We start from the raw sequence: 25951 nt of genomic DNA on the forward strand, positions 1-25951 counted from the left end.
ATGGTATTCTTGTCTTAGTATTTAATATTAGGTCTGGCTTTTGGAGGATACTGTTGAAGCTGCTGAAAATTTTAGATGATTATGTACTTGATTACTGTCTCAACAGGGTCCTGCATACAACTATAAACTTCACGAGGATGCAAATGTTGTTAAATCCACCTCTGGATCTCTACTGCCTAACAGACTTGGTGTGTGTGTGTGTGTGTGTGTGTGTGTGTGTGTGTGTGTGTGTGTGTGTGTGTGTGTGTGTGTGTGTGTGTGTGTGTGTGTGTGTGTGTGTGTGTGTGTGTGTGTGTGTGTGTGTGTGTGTGTGTGTGTGTAAATATATATATATTTTAACTTAAAAGACTAAATTTTCACAAGAATAAGACTCTAAAGACATCTAAGTTGGTCTTGAACTTAATGTCACACCCATAGAGAGGTCCCTGAAGGTAGACTGGACTTTCTCCTTTTGGTGGGTTTTATCAGTCCCCGATAAAAGAGGGAAATTAAGAAAAAGGAGAACTCACCCTCCGGGGCACCAGGTTTTTCACTTATTCTAATCTGTCGTTCAGGTACCACAGGCTCCCCTTCTGCATTTCCAATATCTGCAGGTAGGTATGGCAATGATCGACATTCCTCCTTTAGTGACCTTGGGAAGTACAGAGGTAGCAGCTTTTGGTAAGTAGCCTGTGTCAGAAAAGCAAGACATTCTGTGAAAAATAATGAAGTAATGAAGCACGCAAGCTTAGTCCTGTTCCAGACACCATGAAGACAGCCTCCCTCAAGAATAAAAACCTAAGCTCAACTAGATGCTATCTGGGACCCTCAAGCAGTTCTTATATTAAGGGTCAGGATACTGTCAGGTGGTCAAGTTAAACGTGACTGCCATCCTGGCAAATTCAGGTCAGCGAACCTGGAATGCATAAATCCTGGCACTCCTGTCCTATTGTCATTTGCCCCTCCCTTGGAATATCTTTATTTATTTTTTACGATGATTTCAAGTTTATCACCTCCCATAGGAAGCATTTCCTAACCCTGTGCAGGCTGGAGTTCCTATCTATTCCATACCTCCATTAATGTACTTACCATAATTATCATAACTTATCTGAATTGTCTGTCCCCACCAATAGACAATGGATTCCTTGAGGACAATGACCCTCACTTGTTCACTGGCATATTTCCAGAATCTAGTGTAATAAACCTGGATGCTATAGACACTCAATAAAAGATCACTGAATGAATAGGTAAACCAGACAAAACAAGAGATAGCAAACAAGCAAATGCGACTCATTTTAGCAATTTCAAAAGTATTTATATATCATGTATATAGCTATTAATACCACGAACGGATATTTCACATGTGTTAACTCATTCATCACTAAACTCCTGTGGTATAAGTACTACTAATACTCCTATTTTATCAAAGCACAGAGAGGTTAAGTAACTTGCCCAAGGTCACAAAACTGCAAAATAATACAAGCTAAACCGGATGGAGCATACTAAAACTAAATAAAATTTAAAAAGGGTTAAAAAAATAAATAAAGCCATTAAAAAAATAAAGAGAGTTAAAAAAAACATCATTTTCTAAAATGGCTCTAAGTGAAATTGAAACATACTAAACTTAATTACACACAACAAAACAAAACAAAACACAAACCTCACAATTTAATCAATGCTAGTCACTAGGCTAGGCTGTCATGTTTCCAGGCAAGGTAGACCCAAAGCTTTTCCAGCACAGCAATTTTCTAGTTATACTGCCCAAGCACCCAGTACTCGGATTATAAGGTGATGCCTTGAGAGGTTTTAAGAGCAGAGCAGAACTACTCCACCTTGTGAGATTTCACTAAGTGAAAACAGTTTAGCAGTAAAAACATGATCAGAATGCTCCTTCTTGACTTGTTTTTAGTCTCTAATATGCATTCTTTTCAACAAAGGATGGTAAGCCCCACTGCCAAATACATACACAGATACCGAGGATTTGCCCGCTGGCAATTCAGTAAATAGAGAATGATGAGACAAAGGTAAACAAGTAAAAATGATTTAAACAATGAAACATAATTACAAAATACCTCTTCTAGTTCAGAGACAGCAAATACTACTTTTTCAATGGTCTCCCCATGAATTTCTAGGAATCTCCTTACAGTGCCTAAGGAAAGGAATAGAAAAAATGATGCAATAAATAAGAAATACCTGTGTGAAGAAAATTCAAACTCTTCGAAGTTTTATCTTTATAATGGATCAGTACTCATTTCAGTCAGGTCTCTGCTCAGTGACACCTCATAAGTGAAGGCTGCCCAGAGTACCGTATTTAAAAATCCTTCTCTGATTTGCTTTCCTCCAGAGCAAGTATTATAGACATTTTGTGGAGTTTATTTTATATCTTCTCTGCCCTCCCCGGCCCATCTGCTAGAACGAAAGTACCTCAACAACAAGAGCTTTATTTTATTTACTGCATTACTGCCAGCTTCTAGAACAGTGCCTGGCCATAGAAGATGCTGATTCCAGACAATTCTTCCTTACCCAGTATATTTTTATTCCCTGGGGCCTCTCTCTCTGATCACATTCATTTAGTTAACAGTGACCTACTCAGCACTGCATCCCTGTCAAAATCCCATTGACCAAAGGTGAATTATTTTTTTAATTTCTATGTTATTCCTGATTCTTCCCTATCAATTTCCTATCAGTGAAACCTAATGGCCTCTTCTTAGTCCCTACCTCACTAGAGATTTCTCTAGCTTTAGTTTTATGTGCCCATGCCCTACCTTTTAAAATGTTGTCCTCCACGTTTCTGTCCTCCACATTTATTTTCTTGACATATATATATATATATATGTCAAGAAATAGATCAATTTTGATATCAATTCTTGATATCCATATATCAATTTTTGATAGCAATATCATCATTATCAAGAAATATATATATACGTATGTATATTCTCTTTAGCTCACCAATTTGCTGGCTTAGCACCAATGTAACTATTGATATTCTCAAATCTTTATATTCTGTTTTCTGAGTAAAAGAGCTGAATTCCCTACTGCCTACTGGGCATATCTGCCCAGGTAACCCAGAGACCTCAAACTCCGAAGGTCTGAAACTGACCTCCATCTTTACCCACCAAAATCTGTTCCTCTACTTATATTCTTTATTTTATCACATAGCAACATCAAATCACTCATCTGAGCTCAAATCCTGAATTTTTTAACACTTTTTTGACCTCTCCCTTCATCCTGCATTTTCAATGGGTTATCATATCCTTTATTTCTACTGCTATTTCTAACATCCATTCCTTCTCTCTTTCGGCTGCTCTCAGGATCTTAATGCTCACAAAGCCTTCAGCAATAAGCTCTTGTTTTCTTGTTTCTCTCTTTTCCAGGTCTACATATTCACTGTTGCCTGAGTTATCTTCCTTCCCTTGTCACCCTCCTTACTAAACAATTCTGAGGCTCTGCACTGCTTGTAGATTAGGATCGAAGTCCCCAGCAAGGTTTGCCACACTTGGCCTCAACCGGCCGCCCCTCCAGCCCTGCCCTTTAGTCCGCTTTCCCACTATTCCTCCCACAGGCCTTACTTTCAGCAAATTGGATTCTTTGCTGTACTCAGAACATTCCACTTAGCTTTCATGCTGCCCTGCCTCTGCCTGCACGGTCACCTTTGACTAGAACACCATTCATTCACCATGACCTTCTATTAGTGAAGTCCTACTCATTTTTCAAGATCCAGTTCAAGGCCATCCGGTTTGTACAGAACTCCATCCTTCCTTGTGTTCCTTCTATAACGGGAATGGCCCTCCATTTGTGAACTTCTCATTGCATTTTATAGCTAGACTGTGAGCTTTCTGAAGGCCAAGTATATCTTACATTAATATTACCAGAACCTAGCGTATCTTAAGATATGGCAAACAACTGTTCGAAAATAACTGGCAGCTGAAGTAACATTTTATGAGTCTGGTTATCTACATATTGCTTACCTTGTTTACTACTGTATCTCGAGAATCTAAGACCCATTTGTTGAAGGACTAAATTATTTAGAATTCTCCCTCTGTTAGGTGACAAATTTATTTTTCATTTCTCTCTCTATTCTGCTTTAATGGTTTTCTAAAATTGATTTTTCCAAAAGGGATTTTCTTTTATTTTGACACCAAGGTTTTTTTTTTTTTAAGATTCTATTTAGAGATAGAGTGTGCGCGAGCCTGTGTGAGCAGGGGGAAGAGCAGAGGAAAAAGGACAAGCAGACTCCGCACTGAGCACAGAGCCCAACATGGGGCCCGATCCCACGACCCTGAGCTGAAACCAAGAGTCGGACGCTTAAGCGACTAAGCCACCCAGGCACCGTGACAACAAGTTTTACTTAATGTTCACATATAGTGGTTTCCCAGCATACTACTGTAGGATTTCCACTGGAAGACAAAATACAATACCAGAGAATAACCAAACTGAATCCCCTCAGCAGAATTCATTAAGAAAAGTAATTCTGCAAAAAGGAGAAAAGAAAGAGTGATGTCATAGCTATAAGATTTTAGTACCAACTGCCAATTCAAATGGTTTCTTTCAGTTTCATCTGTGCACTATTCTTTGCAACCAACCAGGATGTCATGTACCTAACTTTTAGTGAAAACCCTTTCACTGGGGAGAATGACATCTGGGGCATTAAAATTCCCAACATGGAACCACAGTGAGAACAAACAGCGTCATCTTTTTTTCTCACCACTGTATTCTCTTTTCTATAGCACAGGGTCTCCTACACAATCACTCAAAATTTTGCTGAATTAATAAATAACCTGATAAATTTATTTCAACACAGAGGTTTCTTTAGGCTTCTAATGGAGAAGAATTGAACTGTACATGAACCAAGAAAAAAAAGACAAACAGTCTTGAGATATCTATCAAGAGGATATTACTTAGGTTTCAAATGAAATAAATTTTGGTAATAGTTTAATAAGTAGGAAAGAGTTTGGTACTAAGGACTTAGAGTTACTTATTAGATTTGTTCTTGGCCCATATATGCTGTAAAAGTGTACAAGCCACTGGTTTCCCAAATGCTCAGAAAGTGTGTGAGCAAAGGCCACAACTGTTTATATGTGCGTATTTTTTTTTAATGAGAATGCTACGGTTTTACTATCAGATTTAAGGTGCAGTAAGTCAAACAGGCCTTATAAAATATAAGTTGACTTGTCCATCTTTACGTTTTCCATTTCATCTGTGCTAATTCAATTCTTAGAAACTGCTTCATCAAAGTCCCTTAGGCCACTGTTGATTTTCACCTGCTCTTACTACAATTACTGCTCAAAGTTAACACCTCTCGGGTAGATCGAGTGATTTATCAAGTGATTTAGTTTGGGAAACAGAGCTGGTGAGACTGGTAGAACTGGGATCAAAAACCAGTCTTCTGGACTCCTTTTTCAGAGGCTTTTCTATAAAATGTTGCTTCCTCTTTGAATTCTGACCTATATGATTACTTTAATAAGAAACAGAGACATAAAAAAAGACTTAGCTCAAAGTATGGGATGATGGGGCAAGGACTAAGGAATCAGAGAATGTCAAGACCTGCCAAGAGCTTTGCCAAAAAGAATTATACAAAGGCAGGAACTTTGCTTTGGTAAGGCACCATTCGGAATATATGCAGAGTATTGATAACATAAGAATTTCCTACTGAAGTAGTTTAACCTCAAGCGTAACTGATCTAGTATAACAGAGAAGTTACTAGACTTGGGAGTCAGGAATCTGCATAACCTTGAGAACATGATAAATTTCTGAGCTTATTTGTAAAATGGACACCTGAAACACAGGGCTGTTGAGGAAACAAAATGGAACTTCTTTATGCCTTTTTAAAACACATATTTCTTAAGCAAGTATCATATGTAAAGCATTCCTGACATATGAAAGCACTGGAAATGCAAAGATGAAAAGATTTCTGCTCCTCAAGAAGCTCAGTCTAATATATATAAATCATAACCATAAAATATTAAATTTACCATAAGATCCTTGACTTCTAAATCTTAAATCTTAGAAGTAGCTAATTATTAAATAGGATTACTTATGTCATAATTCACCCTAAATTCTAGGCTATAGACTAATAATAATTTTATACATTGGAATATCTCACTAATTTTTTGGTGGATATAAAACTTTCAGCTCCAGTCCTCTTTAAATTCTAGAGATAGAAAGGGGTCATAAAGATCATTTGGTGTAGTTTTCCTCTTCAATGAGGAGTATCTGCAACAGATGGTCATTTAGTTTCCGCATGAATATTCCCAGTGACAAGAAGTTCACTTAAAATACCTTTCCATTAGAGTCCTATCTCAAGTGGGACCAAGTCTCTTTCCTTGTGACAATAGTCTTTGACCTGCCTTCTACCATTGGAGGTCTTATCTACAATCCTTACCAGAATCTATGAGCTTCCTGAAATTACACACAAATTCCCTCTTTATGTATATTCCTCTGGGGAAAGGGTCCACAGCTTTCCTTCAGCAGATGCTCAATGTAATTTACGATGGTTCCCAAAATGGTTCAGAACACTGCTCCCAAAATGTAGCATAGAATAAGTTCACAATGAGACTCTTTTAGACATGTGAAGATGAGAACCATATATGCTAAAACAATGCATGGTCTTCTTTAGGAGAAATACCACTAATGTTTCAAACTGTTTGCTCTCCAGTTTGTCAGTGTCTCATATTAGATAGGACACCCAGAACTACATACAAATGTGTAGATGTGGTCTGAACCTGCATATAATACAGTGAGATCATGGGTTCTCTAGAGCTAAACACCCTATTTTTATATCACATATATGACATTCTGTCTCATTATGATTGAGTCAATTTATGTACAGCATCCCAATCCTACTTACAAAGTGCTCAATGTATGCACAGCATCTCCAATGTTACTTACGAAGTGCTATGTGTGTTGCATCCTCTAAAGGATAACCTCGTTTTGCAGAATTGATGACACAGAATCCCACAGAAGACATTGATTGCTCTCTGCAAACAGAAAACACAAACTACCAACATTCATAATACATACATATGTAAATAATTTAAAAATGTAGCTCAACTTCTCTTTCCCTACCCCCTCAACAAATCTATTATAACAGGTAATCCAGTTATACTTTTTAATAATTACATCAATATTATAATTGTACCATTTGGGGGAAATATATTCCAAGTAAAGACTGAGTAAAATGGGAATAGGTTAAATTCTTTAGTCACCCAAATCCACTCCTTTTATCCTGCTAAGTATGTGAAGATAATTAATTTTATCTTCAGAGTCCTCTTATGTGATTTAAATCCCTCAAAACTGACTTCCACAGCTAGGTTTCATTCTGAAGCTGGGGCCTTTCACCATATACGGCATGCTGCGTCCAGGAAGTGAGGGAGCCATACTTGGCCAGCTGAAGCACGTTTCTGTAGCAGCTGTACAGGGAACTCTCAGCAGCAGTACGGTAGCGGCTCTTGTATTTAGGTCCCACTGTGTGGATGATGAACCGGGCAGCTAGATTAAATCCTTTCGTCAATTTGGCTTCACCTGTCCGGCAACCTGGAAACAATGGAGCGTACATAAGTCATGGAGGTGTCAGGAAAAAAAAAAAAAGGTGACGAAACAAGGCATGAAACAGAAAAGTAGTAAGAATTTTGAGAAATTTCAATTAAAAATATGGATCGAACACCAACATTTAACTCTGTTCCCAAAATGACAGTGAAGCAATATAATAGGTATAAGAAACAGAGACAAAGAGAATGGGAGAGGACACGAAGCAGATCGGCATCATCAGAATTTTGGAAGGCAGAAAATAAGTGGCCTAGAAATAACTCATTTAGCAAGCAGAGAAACCTAACTGCTCGTAGAAATAGGGTCACCAACAGGAAGCAAGCTGGTTTGTACTGAAAGGCAGTGTTGGATTCAAGATAGACTGCTTTGATTCAAATCTTGAGTCTACCACCCTCCTGCTGTACTACCTGGGCAGGTGCCTGGCCTCTCCATGCCTCATTTTCCTAATTCCCTAATTAGGAATACTACTGGTATCCTACTCCCTAATGGGAATACTACTGGTACTTACTTCACAGGTCTAAAGGAGTTAATACATGCAAAGTACATACATGCATTATGTATCATTCTAATTGTTGTTATTATTACAGAACACTAGAAAGGCTCAAAAAGTGGAGACCTACGTACTTCTAAAAGCTATGACATGAAGTGGGACTAAAGAGAGGAGGCTGAGTTAAATTTGCATAGAAACAGTCAAATCTGCAAGAACCTTTTCCCCAGCCAGCACAGCAAGGTGATGATTTATCACCAGAGCAGTGGGAAGGTTTACTCTCTAGAGATGCTGAACTAGAGTTTCTGGACCCCAGAACCCCAGGCATGGCTGAAAAGACGGGATTTAGTTAACGTGTTCCACTCAACAGTGATAGCTCTAGCCCTCTGCTCCTAATTGGCTTCTGAAACACAGACACCCACACTTACACCCCTCAAAGATTCCTTTCCAGGAAACCAAGAGGCCCAAACCAAAGTACTCACAGATTGTGACAACTAAACAACAAAACAACAGGGCTCCTGCTCATCCTCTGCTTCTAGATCCACCAAGCAGTAACTCTTGCCCATGCACACAAAGCTTCCCTTCACTTTCTCAGTTCCTCCCTCATAAATACAATTGGCACACTGACACTCAAGGATCACCAGGAAGTGAGCAAAGCCTCTGGCCACAGGGACGTCAAAGCAATGCTCAAAAAGGAGAGAATGCAACTCCCAATACCATAATCACTACTGTCAGAGAGGTAAGAGAAGATATGGTATCTCTGAAACAAAAACAGAATGTAATAAGGAAGAAATATTCAGAGAACAGGAAGAAGTGCTTATATAATTTATAGCCAAATAAAAAACATGATAGCAGTAACAAAAAGTTCAATAGGTGGGTTAAAGCTAAAGTTAAGGAAATCTTCCAGAAAATAAAAAGCTGGAAAATAAATAATACATGAAAATTGGAGGGTTAAACAAGGAGGTACAACATCCAATAGAATTTCTTCAAAGAGAGAACAAAGAATACAGAGGGAAGGAAATTAGGAAAGAAATAAAACAAGAAATTTTCTGGAACTGAAAGATAGTTTCTATACCAAGGAGCCCACAGGATACCCAAACCACACCAAGGCACCTCACTATGAAATTGAGAACACCTGAAATAAGATGAGATCATAAAGTTTCCAGAGAAAAAAACAGTAACATACAAAGCATCAGGAATGAGAATAGCATCCGATTTTTTCAAGAGCAATAATAAAAATTGGGAGCAATGCCTTAAAAAACCTGGAAAATGATTACCAACTTAGAATTTCATTTCCAACCAAACTTCTAATTAAGTATGAAGGTAGAAGATCTCAGCAATTTTGCCCCCATCCATCCTCAGAAATCTCCTGGTAGATTTACTCACAGAAATTAAGGAGTATATCACAGAAGAGAAAGGCACGAGATCTAGAAAATGAGGGGATCCAATCCACTAAACAGAAAAAAGGATTTCCTAGGATGTTAACTCTACAACAGGTATAGAGAACAGTCTAGAGAGGAAAGAGGCTGGGGGATTCCATGGGGTACCGTATCAAGAAAAAAATGGAGCTGAAAGATAAACAGAAGTTTTGACTTTGTTGAGAGGTTTACAGTTATTTAAAAGTCTGGGATTGAATAAGTTAATTAATTAGAAAATTAAGTAATCAGATCAATAATTTAGAGGAAATTAATTGTACAAAAAGAACACTAATCAGTTTTGTAATCAGTGGCGAGTAATATTTATACATTCACAATGTTAATGTTGAATGCGGATTTAATAAAAATTTGACAGGCCAATCTGGGAAAGTGGTGAAGAGGGAAGAAAATGTGAGTATTTTATGTATAGGCAAATGAGGGGAGTGGATGAACAAGAGTTTAATCTTTAATTTCCACAATAAGAAGTCAACAGACAGGGGGAAAAATCAATACAATAGTTGTAGTGTATTATATGGAAACAGAAGGTAAATAAAATAAGGAACTTAAAGGTTTGAAAGTAGAGGTCCCTGGAGAACAGGAATCAAGGCAGGAAAGGGAAAGGCAGAGAACTGTAGCTTTCCTTTGTACATAAAATTCTTTAACTTTTAAAACCACATATACGTTGATCTATGAAAAGCCATAAGCACAAAGTGACACTCAAAAAAGAGAAAAGCTTTTGGAAAACCGTCATTTGGCACCACTTGAGGCAGCTATTAAACCAATTCTTTATTTTGAAAAATGGTAATTAAAAGAAGTAAGCATTTACCCTGCCCTCTTACAGAAACTGTAATCCAGAGTAACCACATGTCAGTTATTGAGGAAAGACTCTACAGGCATGTAACCATGGATATAATGACAGGTTTTAGAAAACTACAACTTCACAATCTTAATGAAATTACCGACTCAGACAAGGACTATATAAATAGTTGCTAAAACCATTATGTGAACGTGTGACAGAGAACTGGACATTCATGGAGCTTAAATAACCCCATATTGATTACTTTTCAGTCACAAAGGGTAAAACAACTATATAAATAGAAGAATCAAGTTGTCATCACTATTCTATAACAGAGAACCATCCTAGTGTAATGGTTCACTAATGGGTCAATCAGATTTTATACATCTTCCAATTTGATACATTAAGTATACAATACAATAATCACCTATGGAATGCTTAAGCCAAACCTGATTCCATTAGATATAACTTCTAGATTATAGGAGATACAAGGGATAAAGCAACAAACCAAATGGCACCTCAGGGTAATGAGATAAATCCAGAAGGTGGGCCATCTTGGAAAACATTTTAGCCTAGTACTCAACAAATTAGTGTCATAAAAAGGGAACTGAGTTGGATGAGAAAAAATTTTTTAAGATACAACAATTAGAAGTATGACCCTGGACTGGATATTAGCTTGGACAAACTAGCTGCAGAAGGCATTTCAGGGTCAACTGGAAATTTAAAATATGATTTGGGTATTAGATGAAGTAATTTCTGAAACCAAAAGGTGGAATTCATTTGCTGAAGCAGAATGCAGAACGGTATGTGTACAATTATCTTATCATACATAAGGACTGTATACATATAATTATTTCATGCTGGTAACAAAATATTTAAGAATGTATGCATATACCCACATATACCTACAGAAAGATCCAGAAGAATATGTACTATAGGACTAGTACTGGTGATCTTCGTGTGGTGGAAATGTTAAGTTTTCATTTATTTTGTAGCCTCTGTGCATATAATTTCTACAATTTACATTTATTGCTACTGTAAGTAGAAAACAATTATTCAAAAGAAATATATATATTAAAAAAATAAAGCAAGCAAGCAAACATGTATTTGGGCAGTCAGTTTGCAGAATCAATCCTGAAGATCTCTGAGGGCAGACTACAGAAACAGAAAAGAATTGCTAAGTGTTCAGGATACTCTGGTTTTGGGAATCCCACCTTTCCTTTAATAATTGTTAACCAAAACTCAGAACTCTGGAGACTAGATGTAGGCTAAGTACTGTTGCATTGCTTCCCAATCTTCCATTTGTTCTTTCTAAGCCGATTTCTTCTAACCCAAAACCCAAATCCTGACATGAGTATGAACAGTTAAAACACAGGAAAGTATTTTTAATTCCTGTAAAACAAAGACAAATTTACTGAATAAGTTCGAGTTCACTCCAGCCATAACTCTGTCCAGTGCATTTTTTACCCCTGACTACATCCTCCGCTAAGGAGCACCTGCTGCAATGATAACCTGAATATATCTGAGTACTAAAGATTAATTAGGGCTCTTCAACTTCACTTATTTCTCTCTAAATCCCGACATCCACAGTAAGAAACACAAAAGTTGTCTTAATGTTTACAGCAAAGAGTTCTATTCATAAACTTAGCAATCAAAAAATGTAGTATATGTCTTCCCATCCTAGCAAACCTGTGCATTTAATACCAAGTGATGGAACATTAAAGCAGCAAAACTATACAGTGATCCTGATGGGAGAAGAAGGTATTTTTCTCATTTTGCACAAGGAGATACTTACACTACTTAAGTATTTAATATTTAAGTATTTAATTACATGTATTCTTGCCCAGAAACAAGTAGGCGAATTATCAGACGCTATTCTGACCCTAAAGCTGAACATCATTTATCAATCTCTCTCTTATCACACATTCTTTACCAAAACAACAGCCCCACACAGCTTTAGGTTCATAAAATTCCCAAATTCAAGGACTGGACATAAGACTGAGATACAAACACACACATTTTTTTTTTTTTTTAATTTGGATATAATAGGCCAAATCTGCCCATTTCATTTTTAGGAAGCTCTATTTCTTAGAAAACTTTCTCTAAATGAACTGAAATGAAGTTTTATGTATCTTCCCACCAAGGATTCTAGGAACACAATAAAATTATGTCTCACTCTCTTCAGTATGAAGCTTTTTCAAATGTTTGGGGAATACAATCATGTTTCCCTCAAATCTTCTCTGTGCCAACCCTAGCCCTTTAAACTATATCTTCAAATGATAGTTTCCACAGTGTATACCATGCTAATCATTTTCCTTTAGGTGTACCCCAGTTTATTATCACTCTTAAAAAGTAGTAATAAAAATAAGATGAATTCTGACTGTATACTACAGGTCCTACCAAGACAGAATAAAGGACAGACATTCTTGACTCTGATGCTATACTTCTGCCCCCTACCGCCACCAGCTCTATTGAGGCATAATCAACACATAACACTGTATAAGTTTAAAGTGTATAACATGATGATTTAAGTATACATTGAGAAGTAATTACCACAATAACGTTAGTTAACACATCAACATCTCAAATAACTACCTTTTTCTTTTAACAAGAACATTTAAGATCTACTTTCTCAGCAACTTTCAAGTATATAACACAGTACCGTTAATTATAATCACCAAGTTGTACGTTATATCCTCAGAACTTAATCATGTTATAGCTGGAAATTTGTTTCCTTTGACCAACATGTCATTTCCCTTACTCTCCGGCAACCACTATTCTCCTGTTTCTATGACTTCAGCTTTTTTTAGGTTCCACATACAAGTGAGGTCATGTAATATTTGTCTGTCTTATTTCACTTAGCATACATAATACCATCAAGTACTATGCATGTTGTCACAAATGACAGGACTTCCTTCTTTCTTATGGTTGAATAATATCCCATTGTGTGTATGTGTATTTTATACCATATGATGTGTATACACTTGTGTATGTGTGTGTGTGTGTATATATATATACACACACACACGTGTAGATAAATGAATAAAGAAAATGTGTATGATCCTTTTAATGTACTGTTGAATTTGGTGTGCTAGTATTCTGATGAAAATTTTTGCATCTATGTTCATCAGGCATATAGGACTGTAGTTTTCTTGCAGTGTCTTTTTTTTTCTTTTAAAGATTTTATTTATTTATTTGAGAGAGAGAATGAGATAGAGAGAGCACGAGAAGGGGAGGGTCAGAGGGAGAAGCAGACTCCCTGCTCAGCAGGGAACCTGATGCGGACTCGATCCCGGGACTCCAGGATCATGACCTGAGCCAAAGGCAGTCACTTAATGAACTGAGCCACCCAGGCACCCTCTTGCAGTGTCTTTACCTGGTTTTGGTATTAGGGTAATGCTAGTTTTGTAAAATGAGTTTAGAAGTGTTCTTTCCTCCTCAATTCTTGGAAAAACTTGAGGAAAATTGTTATTCTTTTTAAATGTATGATAGAATTCACCAGTGAAACCCCCAAGTTTTAGGCTTATCTTTGTTGGGAGGCTTTTGATTACTGATTCAATCTCCTCACTCCTTTTGGTCTGTTTAGATTTTGTTTCTTCATGATTTGGTCTTGGCAGGCTGTACATTTCTAGGAATTTATCCATTTCTTCTAGGTTATCCAATATGTTGGCATATAATTGTTCACAGCAGTCTCCCATGATCCTTTGTATTTCTGTGGTGTCAGCTGTAATAATATCTCCTCATTCATTTATACTTTTATTTGACTGTTTTCTCTTGGTTAATCTAGCTAAAGGTCTATCAATTTTATCTTTTTTAAAATCAACTCTTTTTTCACGAATTCTTTCTAGTCTCTATTTTATTAAATTTCTGCTCTAGAGTTTATTATTTCCTACCCTCTGTTAATTCTGAGCTTACATTATTCTTCATTTTCTAATTCCTTGAGGTTTAAACTTAGGATGTTTATTTGAGACCTTTCTTTTCTCTTAATATGTGGGCATTAATTGCTATGAATTTCTGTCTTAGAACTATTTTTGTTGCATTTCATTTTTTTCAAGATACTTTCTGATTTTCCTTTTGATTTCTTCTTGACCCACTGATTATTCAGGAATGTATTAATTTCTTTGTACTTGTGAATTTTTAAATTTTCCTTCTATTACTGATTTCTAGTTTCACACCATTGTGGTCAGAGAAAATACCTGATATGGTATCAATCTTCTTAAATTTGATAGGGCTTGATTTGTGGCCCAATATATGATCTATCCTGGAGAATGTTCTGTGTGCGCCTGAGAAAATGTTTATTTGGTGTGGTTGGATGGAATGTTCTGTATATGTCTATTAGGTCCATTTGGTCTATAGTATAATTCAGGCCCTTTGTTTCCTTATTAATTTTGTCTGGATGATCTATCCAGTGTTGAAAAGTGGTATTCTGTGGTCCCCAAGTATTACTGTATTGCTGTCTGTTTCTCTATTTAGGTCAATTAATAGTACCTTAAATATTTATTTAGGTACTTCAATGTTAGGTACATACATATTTACAACTGTTACATCCCTTTGATGAACTGACCCCTTCATTACCATATAGTTACCTTCTCTATCTCTTGTGACCGATTTTGACTGAAAGTATATTTTACCTGGCATAAGTATAGCCACTCCTGCTCTCTTTTGGTTTCCATTTGCACAGAATATCTTTTACTATCCTTTCACTTTCAACCTATGTGTGTCATTAAAAAGCTAAAGTGAATCTCTTATAGACACTATACTGTTGGATCTGTTTTTTTTTTTTTTTAATCCAACAACCACTCTGTGTCTTTTGACTGGAGAATTTAGTCCTTTTATGCTTAAAGTAATTATTTCTAGGTAAGGAATTACTATGGCCCTTTTGTTAATTGCTTCCTGGGTTTTTTTTTTTTTTAAGTTCCTTTGTTCCTCTCTTGCTGTCTTCCTTTGTGATTTGTTTTTCTTACTGGTATGCTTTAATTTCTTTCTCTTTATCTTCTGCATATCTATTAAAGTTTTTTTTCTTTGTGGATACCATTAGGCTGACATAAAACATCTTATATACATAATAGTCTATTTTAAGCTGATAACAAATTACCTTCCTCTATGATGCTGTATTTCTAGTGATATAATCTGATGTTAGTGTTCTCAGTAGAAATGAGACATTATCACCACTGAGTCTAGTTAGTTAAAGTCCCAGAGAATTTCTAGTCATTCATCTGCTACTTAAAGGATGCCTCCACTATTCTTGTTACAGAACACATGGAGACCAATAAGACATACAGTCTCTGTCCTCATGGAGGCCAAAGTTTAATGGGAACATTGTCATCAGGTAAACAATTTATGAAATTACAATTGTGATAAAAGCCCTAAAGAGAAGTACTACAGGCTGGGAGCATATATCATGGGGAGACTGGCCAATTCTGAAGTAAATGGAACAGTGCTTTGAGGAAGAGATGTAAGCAAAGACTTAAGAATAAGAGTTAAAAACAGAGAAAGAGCAAAGTATATGCAAAATTGAAAAGGAGCTAAACATAGCAACTGGATATCAGTTTGGTTCAATATGTTAAGGAAGGGAAAAGGGTCTGTGAAAGGAGCCTGGAGGCAAGTGACTGAGACCTTGCAAGTCCTTGGGGAACCAGCTTAAGGAGTTTGCATTTTAAGTCTAATGGGAGGGCTATATGGTTCAAAGCAGAGAAGCAGTAAGAAGGGATTTACAATTTAAAAAGCAATGCTTCCTGTATATGGAAAAGAAATTTAGGTAAAGAAGAATGACCAGCTGAAAGGGAAGCCATGGCTGTAGTCCACAGAGGGGATGATGGCACCATAGGAGATTTTTGAGGCAGTGGTGATAAAGAGATTCAAGATATATTTATGGCTTGATGACACACTTTATGTGGCAGATAAGGAGGAGGAAAGAGTTAACCCTGAAGCTTTTTGCATGAAAAATGAAAAATGGAGTGAATGATAATGCCATTTCACTAACAGCAAATATTTTCTTATATAATAAGGGTTGTCAAACTGGGCTTCCCCATCCTGAATTTGGATAATTAAGGTTTTAAACTTATTGCAAGACTTTTATATTCATCCTTCTCAATTTTTTTTTTTTTTGGCTCATACTTCCAGTCAGTTCAGAATATTTAAAATTCTTTGTTCTAACACCCAAAATCTCCTTATTAACTCCTCTCAGCTTTCTATCACACACAAATTTTGGAAGTCACATTTGTAATCACTTATGAAGTTGTTACCGAAGATGCCCGCAGGTTGGCACTGACTAATCAAACAACTGAGGCCTATAGCTAACACCAGCAATTACACTAAACACTTAGAATGTGCCTAGCGCTTAATGTTCATTATTTAATTTGGTTTTCACGATATTGTTTCCAACGTCAAATACTCATTGAGCCCTTTTATGTGTAGGAAACTGCCCATTTTAGAGAGAAGGAAACTCAGGCCCAGAGGTGAAGTTAATTGGTTTTACATTACACCATTAGTAAAGGGCAGAGTTATAACATGAACTCCTGCTCAGAGGCTCTCAAACACACACTGTTAAATTCTGAGGTTTCATTTGTATCCTTGTATTAAATTTTATTACTTCCTTTTTCTTATCCCCAAGCCCAGCTCTAAGGTATGAGAATACATATACACACATACACATGCACAGGCCATAAGGAATTCTTCCAGATAAGCTTCTCTATTACCTTTATCAAAGAACAGAAGTATTATCTGTACTACATTTTCTAATTTCTGCATGTTCTTCATGGTATCAGGCTTTTAGTTTGAGGGCTTTTTCTCCCCTCCTTCTGCTATCATAGAGTTCAGCTTCTTGATCAGATAATGTAATTCTTCTCTATCCCCTCTTTCATAGAGTCAGCATTATTATGTATTCCTGTTCAAATTCTAATATCCTTATTAGGTTAGAAACCAGTTTTCACTGTTAAATGATAGAGGTCAAAGAAATCAAGATTTTATACAGGTGAGATTTGTTGTTTACATTTTAAGAAACATTGCTGTATTTCATAAATACTTTTTATAAAATGGGATGACTGAATTTCACAATATTCTATTTGGGCTCAAATAACAGTAACCTGGTTTGCCAGGCTGGTAATTTAAGAAAATGAATGCAGATAAAGTAAATAAGATTCTGAACTAATAGAACTCTTCCTGTCCCCATTTCCAATGAAATATTCTCAGAAGAATGTTCTGGTTAAGGAAAAAGGAGCAAGTATAAAATTAATCGAGAATATATTTTGCTCTTACAATGCATTTTGGTTTTATCAATAAGTTAATTACATTTCCAAAGTGCAACAACTGCTTTCCACGAGGCATATGAAAAATTCTCTATCAATATCAAATCATGATAAAATTTTTCAGTTTAGAGAAAGGATAGTTGTTTCACAAGGCTTATTAATGCAAGAAAAATATATAGCTAAGAAAACACTACCAAAGATTTAACTGGCTACAGTGATTGTCATTTTCAAATTCGAGAACATGACAGAGCAGTTTACTGAGGGTAAAGTCTCAGTGTTCTGCTTCTAACACAATGTGGGGTTTTCAAAAGCTGTTGTTTATGAAGTTTAAACAATAACAAAACAGCTACATCTACTTAGTATTCTCACTAAATGCAAAATATCCTTCTTCAAATATCAAAAATAAATGTTTCCTAAGCAACAATATACCTAGGAAACCTCACTCACCCTTAAGTTTGTGGAGATCCTCCTTCAAATCAGGTCCTGCGAGCATGAAGATACTCTCTGACACAGGGTTCTTATCTGTAAGATTTTCATTGCTCGTATTCACAATGGCTGTACAGTTCAGTAATGCTACATCTCCTTTCCTGAGGAAATGATAAACAAATGAACAAGTGGAGAAGAGGAGGGAGATAGGAAAACTAACTGCTAATTCTTTCAAAACATTCTATCCTCACTCCCCTTACAACGTTGGTTTTGGTAGCTCACAAGCTTAAGCAACAGCAGAAAAGTAGTTCTGGACTCAGGAAGACTAATCTGGCATCTTAGAACTTTAGTGCAAATACTACAACCCTGAAACCCACAGAACCTTCATGTTACTCCTTTGCTTCTTCTGCATTTCTCTTTCACTGTAATAGAATGCTTATATAGCTAAAAGTGGTTGGTTTCAAGAGTATACCACAGCAGCATTATTTATGATAGCCAAAAAGTGTCAACCCAAATGTCTATCAACTAATGAATTGATAAAGTGATCAATGTGATAGGTACATCCATACAATGGAATATTATTTGGCCATAGAAAGGAATGAAGTACTGATTCATACTCCAACATGGATGAACCTTCAAAATGTTACACTAAGTCAAAATTGATTCCATTTACATGAAACGTCCAGAATATACAAATCTATACACAGAGAAAGTAGATTAGTGGTTGGCTGCAGCTGAGAGATGGGTGAAATGGGGAATGACTGCTAGTGGGAACAGGACTTTGGGGTGATGAAAATGTTCTAAAATTGACTGTGGCGATGGTCATACAACTTTGTGAATATACGAAAAACTACGGACTTACACAATTTAAACTGGTGAATTGTGTGATATACGAATTATATCTCAATAAAGCTTTCTTTTTTTTTTTAAAAAAGGTATTACTACTAATAGTAATATCTTGATTGGGGTGATCAAAGTGAGAGAGCAGGTTCATGGATTCATACATGTCAAAATTCACCAAACTGTACACTTTAAAAATGTGCAGTTTACTGTATGTCAACAATGCCTCAATAAAAGGTAAGTATAAGCGAAATAATATATCAACAATGTTGGGGCTTACAAAGAAGAGTTTCAAAGAAATTATGGGAAAAAAGTTTAGAAGAAATTATCAGAGTATTGTATCACGGTATGATTTAATCAAAGAATTACCAAAGAACCACTTTCCCATTGATATTCTTATTGTAAAGAAAAGGTGATCTAATAGTGTTTTCCTGAAACGTTTCAGCTGCAGTATCAGAAGTATCTAATTCATCTTCCCACGAGTCGCCCCAGCTTGGTAGTGTATCCACATCCACAAACTGGGAAGGTGCACCCAAGGGATCCATGGAATGGGAACTTCAGCTTGTCTTTCCCCAAATTCCTCAGCAATTCAATATTCACGGCAGACTTTAGCTTAAGAGAAAAGAAAGAACTGTTTTAATAGAAAAATACAGATACTATTTTACTTCTATTAGATCAAAAAAACAAATCTCTACTGTGAAATGCTCTAATAGGACATTGTGTGATTAGTTTCTTAAAATACTCCATAAAAACCAATATACAACAAAGAATTGCTGTAGCTTCTCTAAAACAGGAAGAAAGGGAGATTATTTCAGCACAAATTCTTACCAAAGAATCACGGCCATTAAAATAACCACATGGCCCACCAGTTCTACTTCCCAGAAACACAGGACAATTCATTCAACATTCACTGAATGTCTGCTATTGGGGGAGGGGGGCTTGCTACGTGCTGCAACAGATATAAAGATAAATAATATGGACAATTTAAAGAGTTCAATCAAAAAAAGTAAAGAGTTCAGTCAAATAATAATATGGAGATAAGATCTTAATGATAACTGAGTAAGACAAAATGAGAAGCAGGGAGGTTCCTGCAATCAAGTAGTAAGAGTCAATAAAAGTTTGAATTTAGTAGGAAAAGCTGATGGAGAAGGCATGGATTTGAGAGGCCACATATAAAGGAAGAATTAACAGGATTAGACAATTTATAAGATGTGGCATGAGACACTGATGTAGTAGGATATTGGCTGTACAGAAATACAGAAATTGGAAGAGGAGGGTGATAGGAAGACACACAGTATCAAGTATTACAAAGAGAAGGAAGGATATTTAATTTGCCAAGAAGTCAGATAGCTGTTTCAGTAAAATGTAGATTCATTCATTCACAAATCTTTGTAAGCATCTATTATGTGTCAGGTACTGTTCTAGGAACTGAGGATACACTGGTGAATAAGACAGAGCAAGTCCATGCACTTACTGAGCTAATGCTTCCTGGAGAGGAGATGATAAACAATAACCAAACAAGCAAGCAGGTATCCAACAGAATGACTGGAAGCAATAAGTATTATGAGAAAAAAGGTGCTATTTGAGTAGAGAGCTAAACAAAGTGAGAGATCAGGCCATATGAAGCACTGCAGAGTGTTTCAGACAGAGGAAATAGTAAGAGAAAAGGCCCAAAGGGCAGGAAGGAGCTTGGTGTATCCCAGGAAAGGCGAGGAAACTGATCTGGATAGAACTAAATAAGCTAGGTAATGAGTGGTAGGTTATGAGGTTGATGAGAGAGGGAAAGGCTGGATGATGCAGTGTGTAAGTCCTGATAAGAAGGTTTGGTCTTATTGTAAATATGGGGGGAAGCTGTTAGAGGATCTTGATAGGGGGAATGACTTAACATAAGTAACACTTTGTCAGATAACTCTAGCTACAGTGAAATCCAGTAGGGGTGAGAGTACAACCAGAGATGCACAGAAAATGACTGCGGATTTAGGTGAGACGGTGACGAAGGTGAGGAGAAATGGTTGGATTTGGAATGTATTTTGAAGGTAGAGTCAATAAGACTTGCTAAATGAATATGAAGGGTGAGGGAAAAGAACAGAATCAAAGGTAAGGTAACTCCTAGATTTCTTGCTTGAAAGAAAGCAACTGAGTAGATGCTAATTCTATTTACAGGGAAGGGGAAGGCTGGAGTAGGCTGTGTGGCACAGTGACAATCAAGGTCATTCTTCCTCCTGTGTTTCTGCATGTGTGAAGTTTGAGATGCCCCTCATTCGGCCAAGTATTGATGTCAGACATGCAATTGGCTATATGAGGCTAGAGGTCAGAGGAGAGGTCGGGCTACGCACGTAAATATGGAAGATTCAGCCTTTGGGTGGTATTTAAGGCTACGGGAACTGGATATGATTACCAAGAGACACAATGCAAATGGAGAAAAGAGACTGGAGGGCTGAGTCCTAAGGCAAAACTTACAGGCTGGAAAGAGGACAAGTCAAAAAAAAAATGAGACAAAGAGGATCGATAAGACAGGAAGGAGCACCAGGAAAGTATGGCAGTCTAAAAGCAAAGTGAAGAAAGTGTTTTGAGGAGTGCTTGAGAAGGCTCAGTAAATGCTACTGAAATGTTGAGTAACAGGACTGATGACTCATCAGTGGGTCGGCTAAGGTAGAGGTCATCACCGGTAACACTGAGCAGACAGACAATTAAGAATGAAAGCTGGCATGTGAACTTCCTGTTAGAGAAGTTTTTTTGTGTGATCCTAATGTGTGTTATTAGAGGCAAGGAGAACAAATACACCTTTCTACATCTAATTCCTTGGTGTTTCTTGCTGAGAAATGTGAGATACAAAGTGGAATGAACCATGGATCAGGCACAATATGTTAATTCCTGTACCAGCACCGTGCAGTAGGAAATGTGATCATTTATTTAACAACTGAAAGGCCTTAAAGATTATACCATGATAAAACTGTATAAGAGGATTATTCTTATTTGATACAAAAAACTCTTGAGATTATTTTGAAATAAAGAAACTAATTTTATCTAGAAGTTGGTGTTTAGTCCATCCAATTGGCCTTTGAAACTAGAGGCAACCATGAGATCTGTCGATTTGTTAAAAAGTATTCAAACCTGAGCTGGACGAGCTGCATAGAGGACAAATAGAGACTACATTCATTTTCCATGGCTGAACTGCCTGAAACTCAATGGAATGACACTTCACAGAAATTCATACTTTAAAAAATTATTCACAGATTTTTGAGGACAATGACTCATGCTAAAACTTTTTTTAAAAAATATTTTATTTATTTATTTGAGAGCGAGAGAGAGCATGAGAGACAAAGCACGAGCAGGGGGGAAGGGCAGAGGGAGAGGGAGAAACAGATTCCTGCTGAGCAGGGAGCCCGATGCGGGACTCGATCCAGCACCCTGGGATCATGACCTGAGCTGAAGGCAGATGCTTAAACAACGGAGCCACCCAAGCGCCCCGTGTTAAAACTTTTTAACTATAATATAAAAAATTCCATTAAACATTAAACTTTGTTTTCATTTTGCAAACTCGAGTGCTAACTTTCAGGACAAAATTACTTTTTTAAGTAACTTTTCTTTCTAAGTAATACTCACTTATAGGACATTTAAGAAAAAAAAGTTAAGAAAGGAAAAACTCCCAAACTTTAATAGTGTTCCTATCTTTTTCTATGATAGGTGAAATCATACTGTATGTACAATTTTGAATCCAGCTTCTTTAGTATTTTGAGATAAATATTTCCACATGCAATTATACTGTCAGGGAGAGGAAGGGTGGTGCAATGTGAGAGCTGGGGTTCTGTTATCAGCAGGCCTGAGTTTAGGTCTAGGACCTAACAGCTGGGTTATCCTTGACTGTAAGCCAGGGTTTCCTTATTTCAAAAATAAGAATAATACACTCCTAGGGTTATTGTGAGGATTAAGTGATATAATCTGGCGCAACGCAAGACACAATAAAAGCTGTTATAGTTTTCTCAGAGCCAATGTGGAAGTCCCCTGCACCGCTGTTGAGATAAAGGTATGTCTCCGTGTATGACAAGAGACTAGAACACTTGCTGTCAAAGACTCTAATGAGCACCAAAAACCAAACACAAATTGCTGAATTAAGATATTTATCTCAGTGTCTGCCCTTGAAATGACTTGTTAATCCCTAATACCTAGATCAATCCAACATCTGTTTTCTCTAATTCTGCTCCTATGCTACTAGGAAAAAAAAAACAATCAGTAATTATCCTGTCTGCTGCCAAGACAAATGCATGTTTTTCAGTGTCAGCTGGGCCCTCCATCAACACTATTAGGAAACGGTTTTAATAATTCTTGGGTGACTCTCTATGCTATACCATATAGCATCTGTGGTTAACATCCTCCAAGATGTCCTTCAATAACTGCTTCCTGATATCTATGCCCCGGTATAGCTGCTTCCTACAGTGAATAGGGCTGACCCATGTAACCAACAGGATACCACAGAAATGACAGTATATGACTTCCAAGGATGAGTCATAAAAGATATTGTGCTCTTTCTTGGAGTGCTTGCTCTGGGGAAATTAGCTCATATGATGTGGGACACTCAAGCAGCCCATGAGAGGTCCCCATGGAAAGAACCTGAGGGTTCCTGCCAACAACCAGCATCAATCCCCAGGCAAGTGAAGGAATCACCTTGGATCTTCCAGCCTTAGTTGGGCTTCAAATGACTTCAGCCCAGCTGACATCCTGACTGCAACCTCATGAGAAATCCTCATGAGCCAGAACCACAAAACTAAGCTGCTACCGAATTCCTGACCCATAGAAATTGCAAGATAATAAATGCTTATTTGTTCCACGCATTCATTTATTCAAGCATTATTAGGTGCAGAGACTCTAATGGAAGAGACAGATTCATAAAAATCACACAAATATACATAATCACAGAAATAAATACATAGTTAAAATCTGTGAGAAGTGTTCTGTAAAGAAGAACAAGGTGGAAAGATAATTTAGATTTGGAGAAGCAGAGAATGTCTCTTCCACAAAGTGACAGTTAAGACCAAAAGTAGAAGAGTTTTACAGAGGTAAGGGCACATCTGGGAGCCACACTTTAAACCTGCCAAACTGCCTTCATTTACGCATTTTACTCCACTTCACCAGCTCTCCTGTAAGAGAATGTCGTAACTGTCCCTTCACTATATCTACTCTCTCCTTCCCCTTGGTTCTCCTATTCTAAAAAACTTTCCTACCCCATTTCTTCTTCAGACACCAGTGAAAACTCCTCATTCCACCATTTACCATTAAAGCATAATCTGTTTTGCAGCTCTATTTCCTTTACTCCCATTTATTCAACCTACTGCAGTTTTGCTTCCATCTCTGTTAACAATGCTAAAACTGCTCTTTCAATGTCTAACAATGATTGACCAAATGTCAAATCCAGGAACTAATCAAATTTTAGTTGCATTAACTATTGATCATTCTTTCTCTGAAATTCTATTATCTTCTTTGACAGTAAACTACTGGTGGTTCTCCTGTATCTCTAATCACATCTTGTCTGCATAATTTGTGGGCCCTTCTTCCCAGATCTTAAAAGTCATTGTGACCCATAAGATATTGGGTACTTAATGAGTAATAAATACAGTTCAGGGCTCTCAAAATTTAATGGCATTATATAGAAAGTGTCATAACATTTAATAAAGGGAAAATTCTTTTTCAGCTCCATCTTTAAGCTGAAATTGAGTCTTCTCACCAAAAAGAGGTTTAAATCTCCCCTCTTCTCCAACACAGCAAAGCCAAGCTAGGCAGGAAAATTTGATCTCTGATGCTTAAGGTACAGTGGTTCTTAACATTCTTGGGGTCACAGATACCTTTGAGAATCACCTAAGAGGTCAAGACCTTTTTACCACCCAAAATGTGAGCACATGATGAGCTCATACAAGTATAGAGTTACAAATAAATTTGAGAAGGTTCCCAGACTCAGATTAAGAATCCCAATGATAGAAAGAAGACAGACTGCCCAGGTGAGGGAGGGGGGGAAAAGCTACAGTAATCTATAGCTAAAGCAAGACTTTCCAGAGTATAAGTTGATCAGTTCTGTACTTTGAACAGGTTCAAAGGCAAACACTAAACCTTAGTATTAAAGGTTCCTGAGACAAGACATCTATGTCCAGGATCAAAAAATCTACATGAGACAAGCAGAAGATTCCAGAATGGATCATATCTATTTCCTTAGCCATACTATGTTAAGGGTTACCTTCAGTATCTTCATGATTGAAGACGTAAAGACAAAAAGAACTCTCTATATATCCTTTATAATCCAAACCCGTAATGAGTATAAACCATTTTCATTACCCTGCAGCTTGTCTTTTTTCTCAAATATTGTAAACATTTAGGTTAAGTGCTCTTTTTTTTTTTTTTTTTTTTTTTAACAAATCTCTCAGTCTTTTAGTTTAAGAAGTCCTCTAGGGGTGCCTGGGTGGCTCAGTCGTTAAGTGTCTGCCTTCAGCTCAGGTCATGATCCCAGCGTCCTGGAATCTAGCCCTGCATAGGGCTCCCTGCTCAGCAGAGAGCCTGCTTCTCCCTCTCCCACTCCCCCTGCTGGTGTTCCCTCTCTCGTTGTGTCTCTGTCAAATAAATAAAATCTTTAAAAAAATAAAAAATAAAAAAGGAAGTCCTCTAAATAATTCTTTATATGAATAACTGGATTGGCTAGAGAGGTTAGATTTTTATTGTTCAAGACTAAGCAGAGTCAGACAGAATACCCTGGATCACGGTCTCAGTATAACCTGGTTTTTGTCTGGATAAAAAGAAAATGGTATCATTTAAGAGAAAAGCAGGAATTTTAAATCTGTTTGCTTGTTCTTCAAAATGCTTACATTGGTTAGACAGACCTGGATAAAAGTATAAAGAGATAAATTACAGGTTTACCATTTTTTATGCCGTGTATTTAAATATTTAAAACTTCAGGGCACATTAGATATTTATGTATAATACTCCATCCCAACATCAAATCTATTATAATATTTAAAAATCATTCTATGCAAATGGAAATAACCTTTTTTTAAGTTACTTAGGTGGAAAAACAAACTGAAGCAGCTACATATGTCAACAATAAATACAGTAAAACAAAAATATTTCTAAGCAGTGTCAATGGTCTAGGTCAAATTTAACACGGTCATTCAAAAACATCCAGAACACAGGCCCCAAAGGTGAGTCTGTAGTACCACCTTCATATTAAAAG

The 25951-nt window shown here is 36.9% G+C and overlaps 1 protein-coding gene across 6 annotated transcripts in view; it reads right to left on the bottom strand.

Annotated features, from left to right (window-relative positions):
• The window catches only part of GDAP2 (ganglioside induced differentiation associated protein 2), a 79867-nt gene that overhangs the window by 52135 nt on the left and 1781 nt on the right, over positions 1-25951 (bottom strand). For all 6 annotated transcript variants that reach the window (XR_003525285.2, XR_003525280.2, XR_003525300.1 and 3 more), the window contains exons 2-7: positions 19108-19350; positions 17920-18059; positions 7362-7515; positions 6871-6959; positions 2052-2128; positions 510-669 (exon numbers count right to left, since the gene is read on the bottom strand). Coding sequence is in view for 3 of the 6 variants with exons in the window: in XM_027626001.1 (XP_027481802.1) it covers positions 510-669; positions 2052-2128; positions 6871-6959; positions 7362-7515; positions 17920-18059; positions 19108-19283 (796 nt within the window). In the remaining 3 variants the exon portion in view is untranslated. The remainder of the gene's footprint in view (positions 1-509; positions 670-2051; positions 2129-6870; positions 6960-7361; positions 7516-17919; positions 18060-19107; positions 19351-25951) is intronic.

This window comes from Zalophus californianus, chromosome 4 (assembly GCF_009762305.2).
Source record: "Zalophus californianus isolate mZalCal1 chromosome 4, mZalCal1.pri.v2, whole genome shotgun sequence".
In the NCBI taxonomy this organism is placed as follows: domain Eukaryota; kingdom Metazoa; phylum Chordata; class Mammalia; order Carnivora; family Otariidae; genus Zalophus; species Zalophus californianus.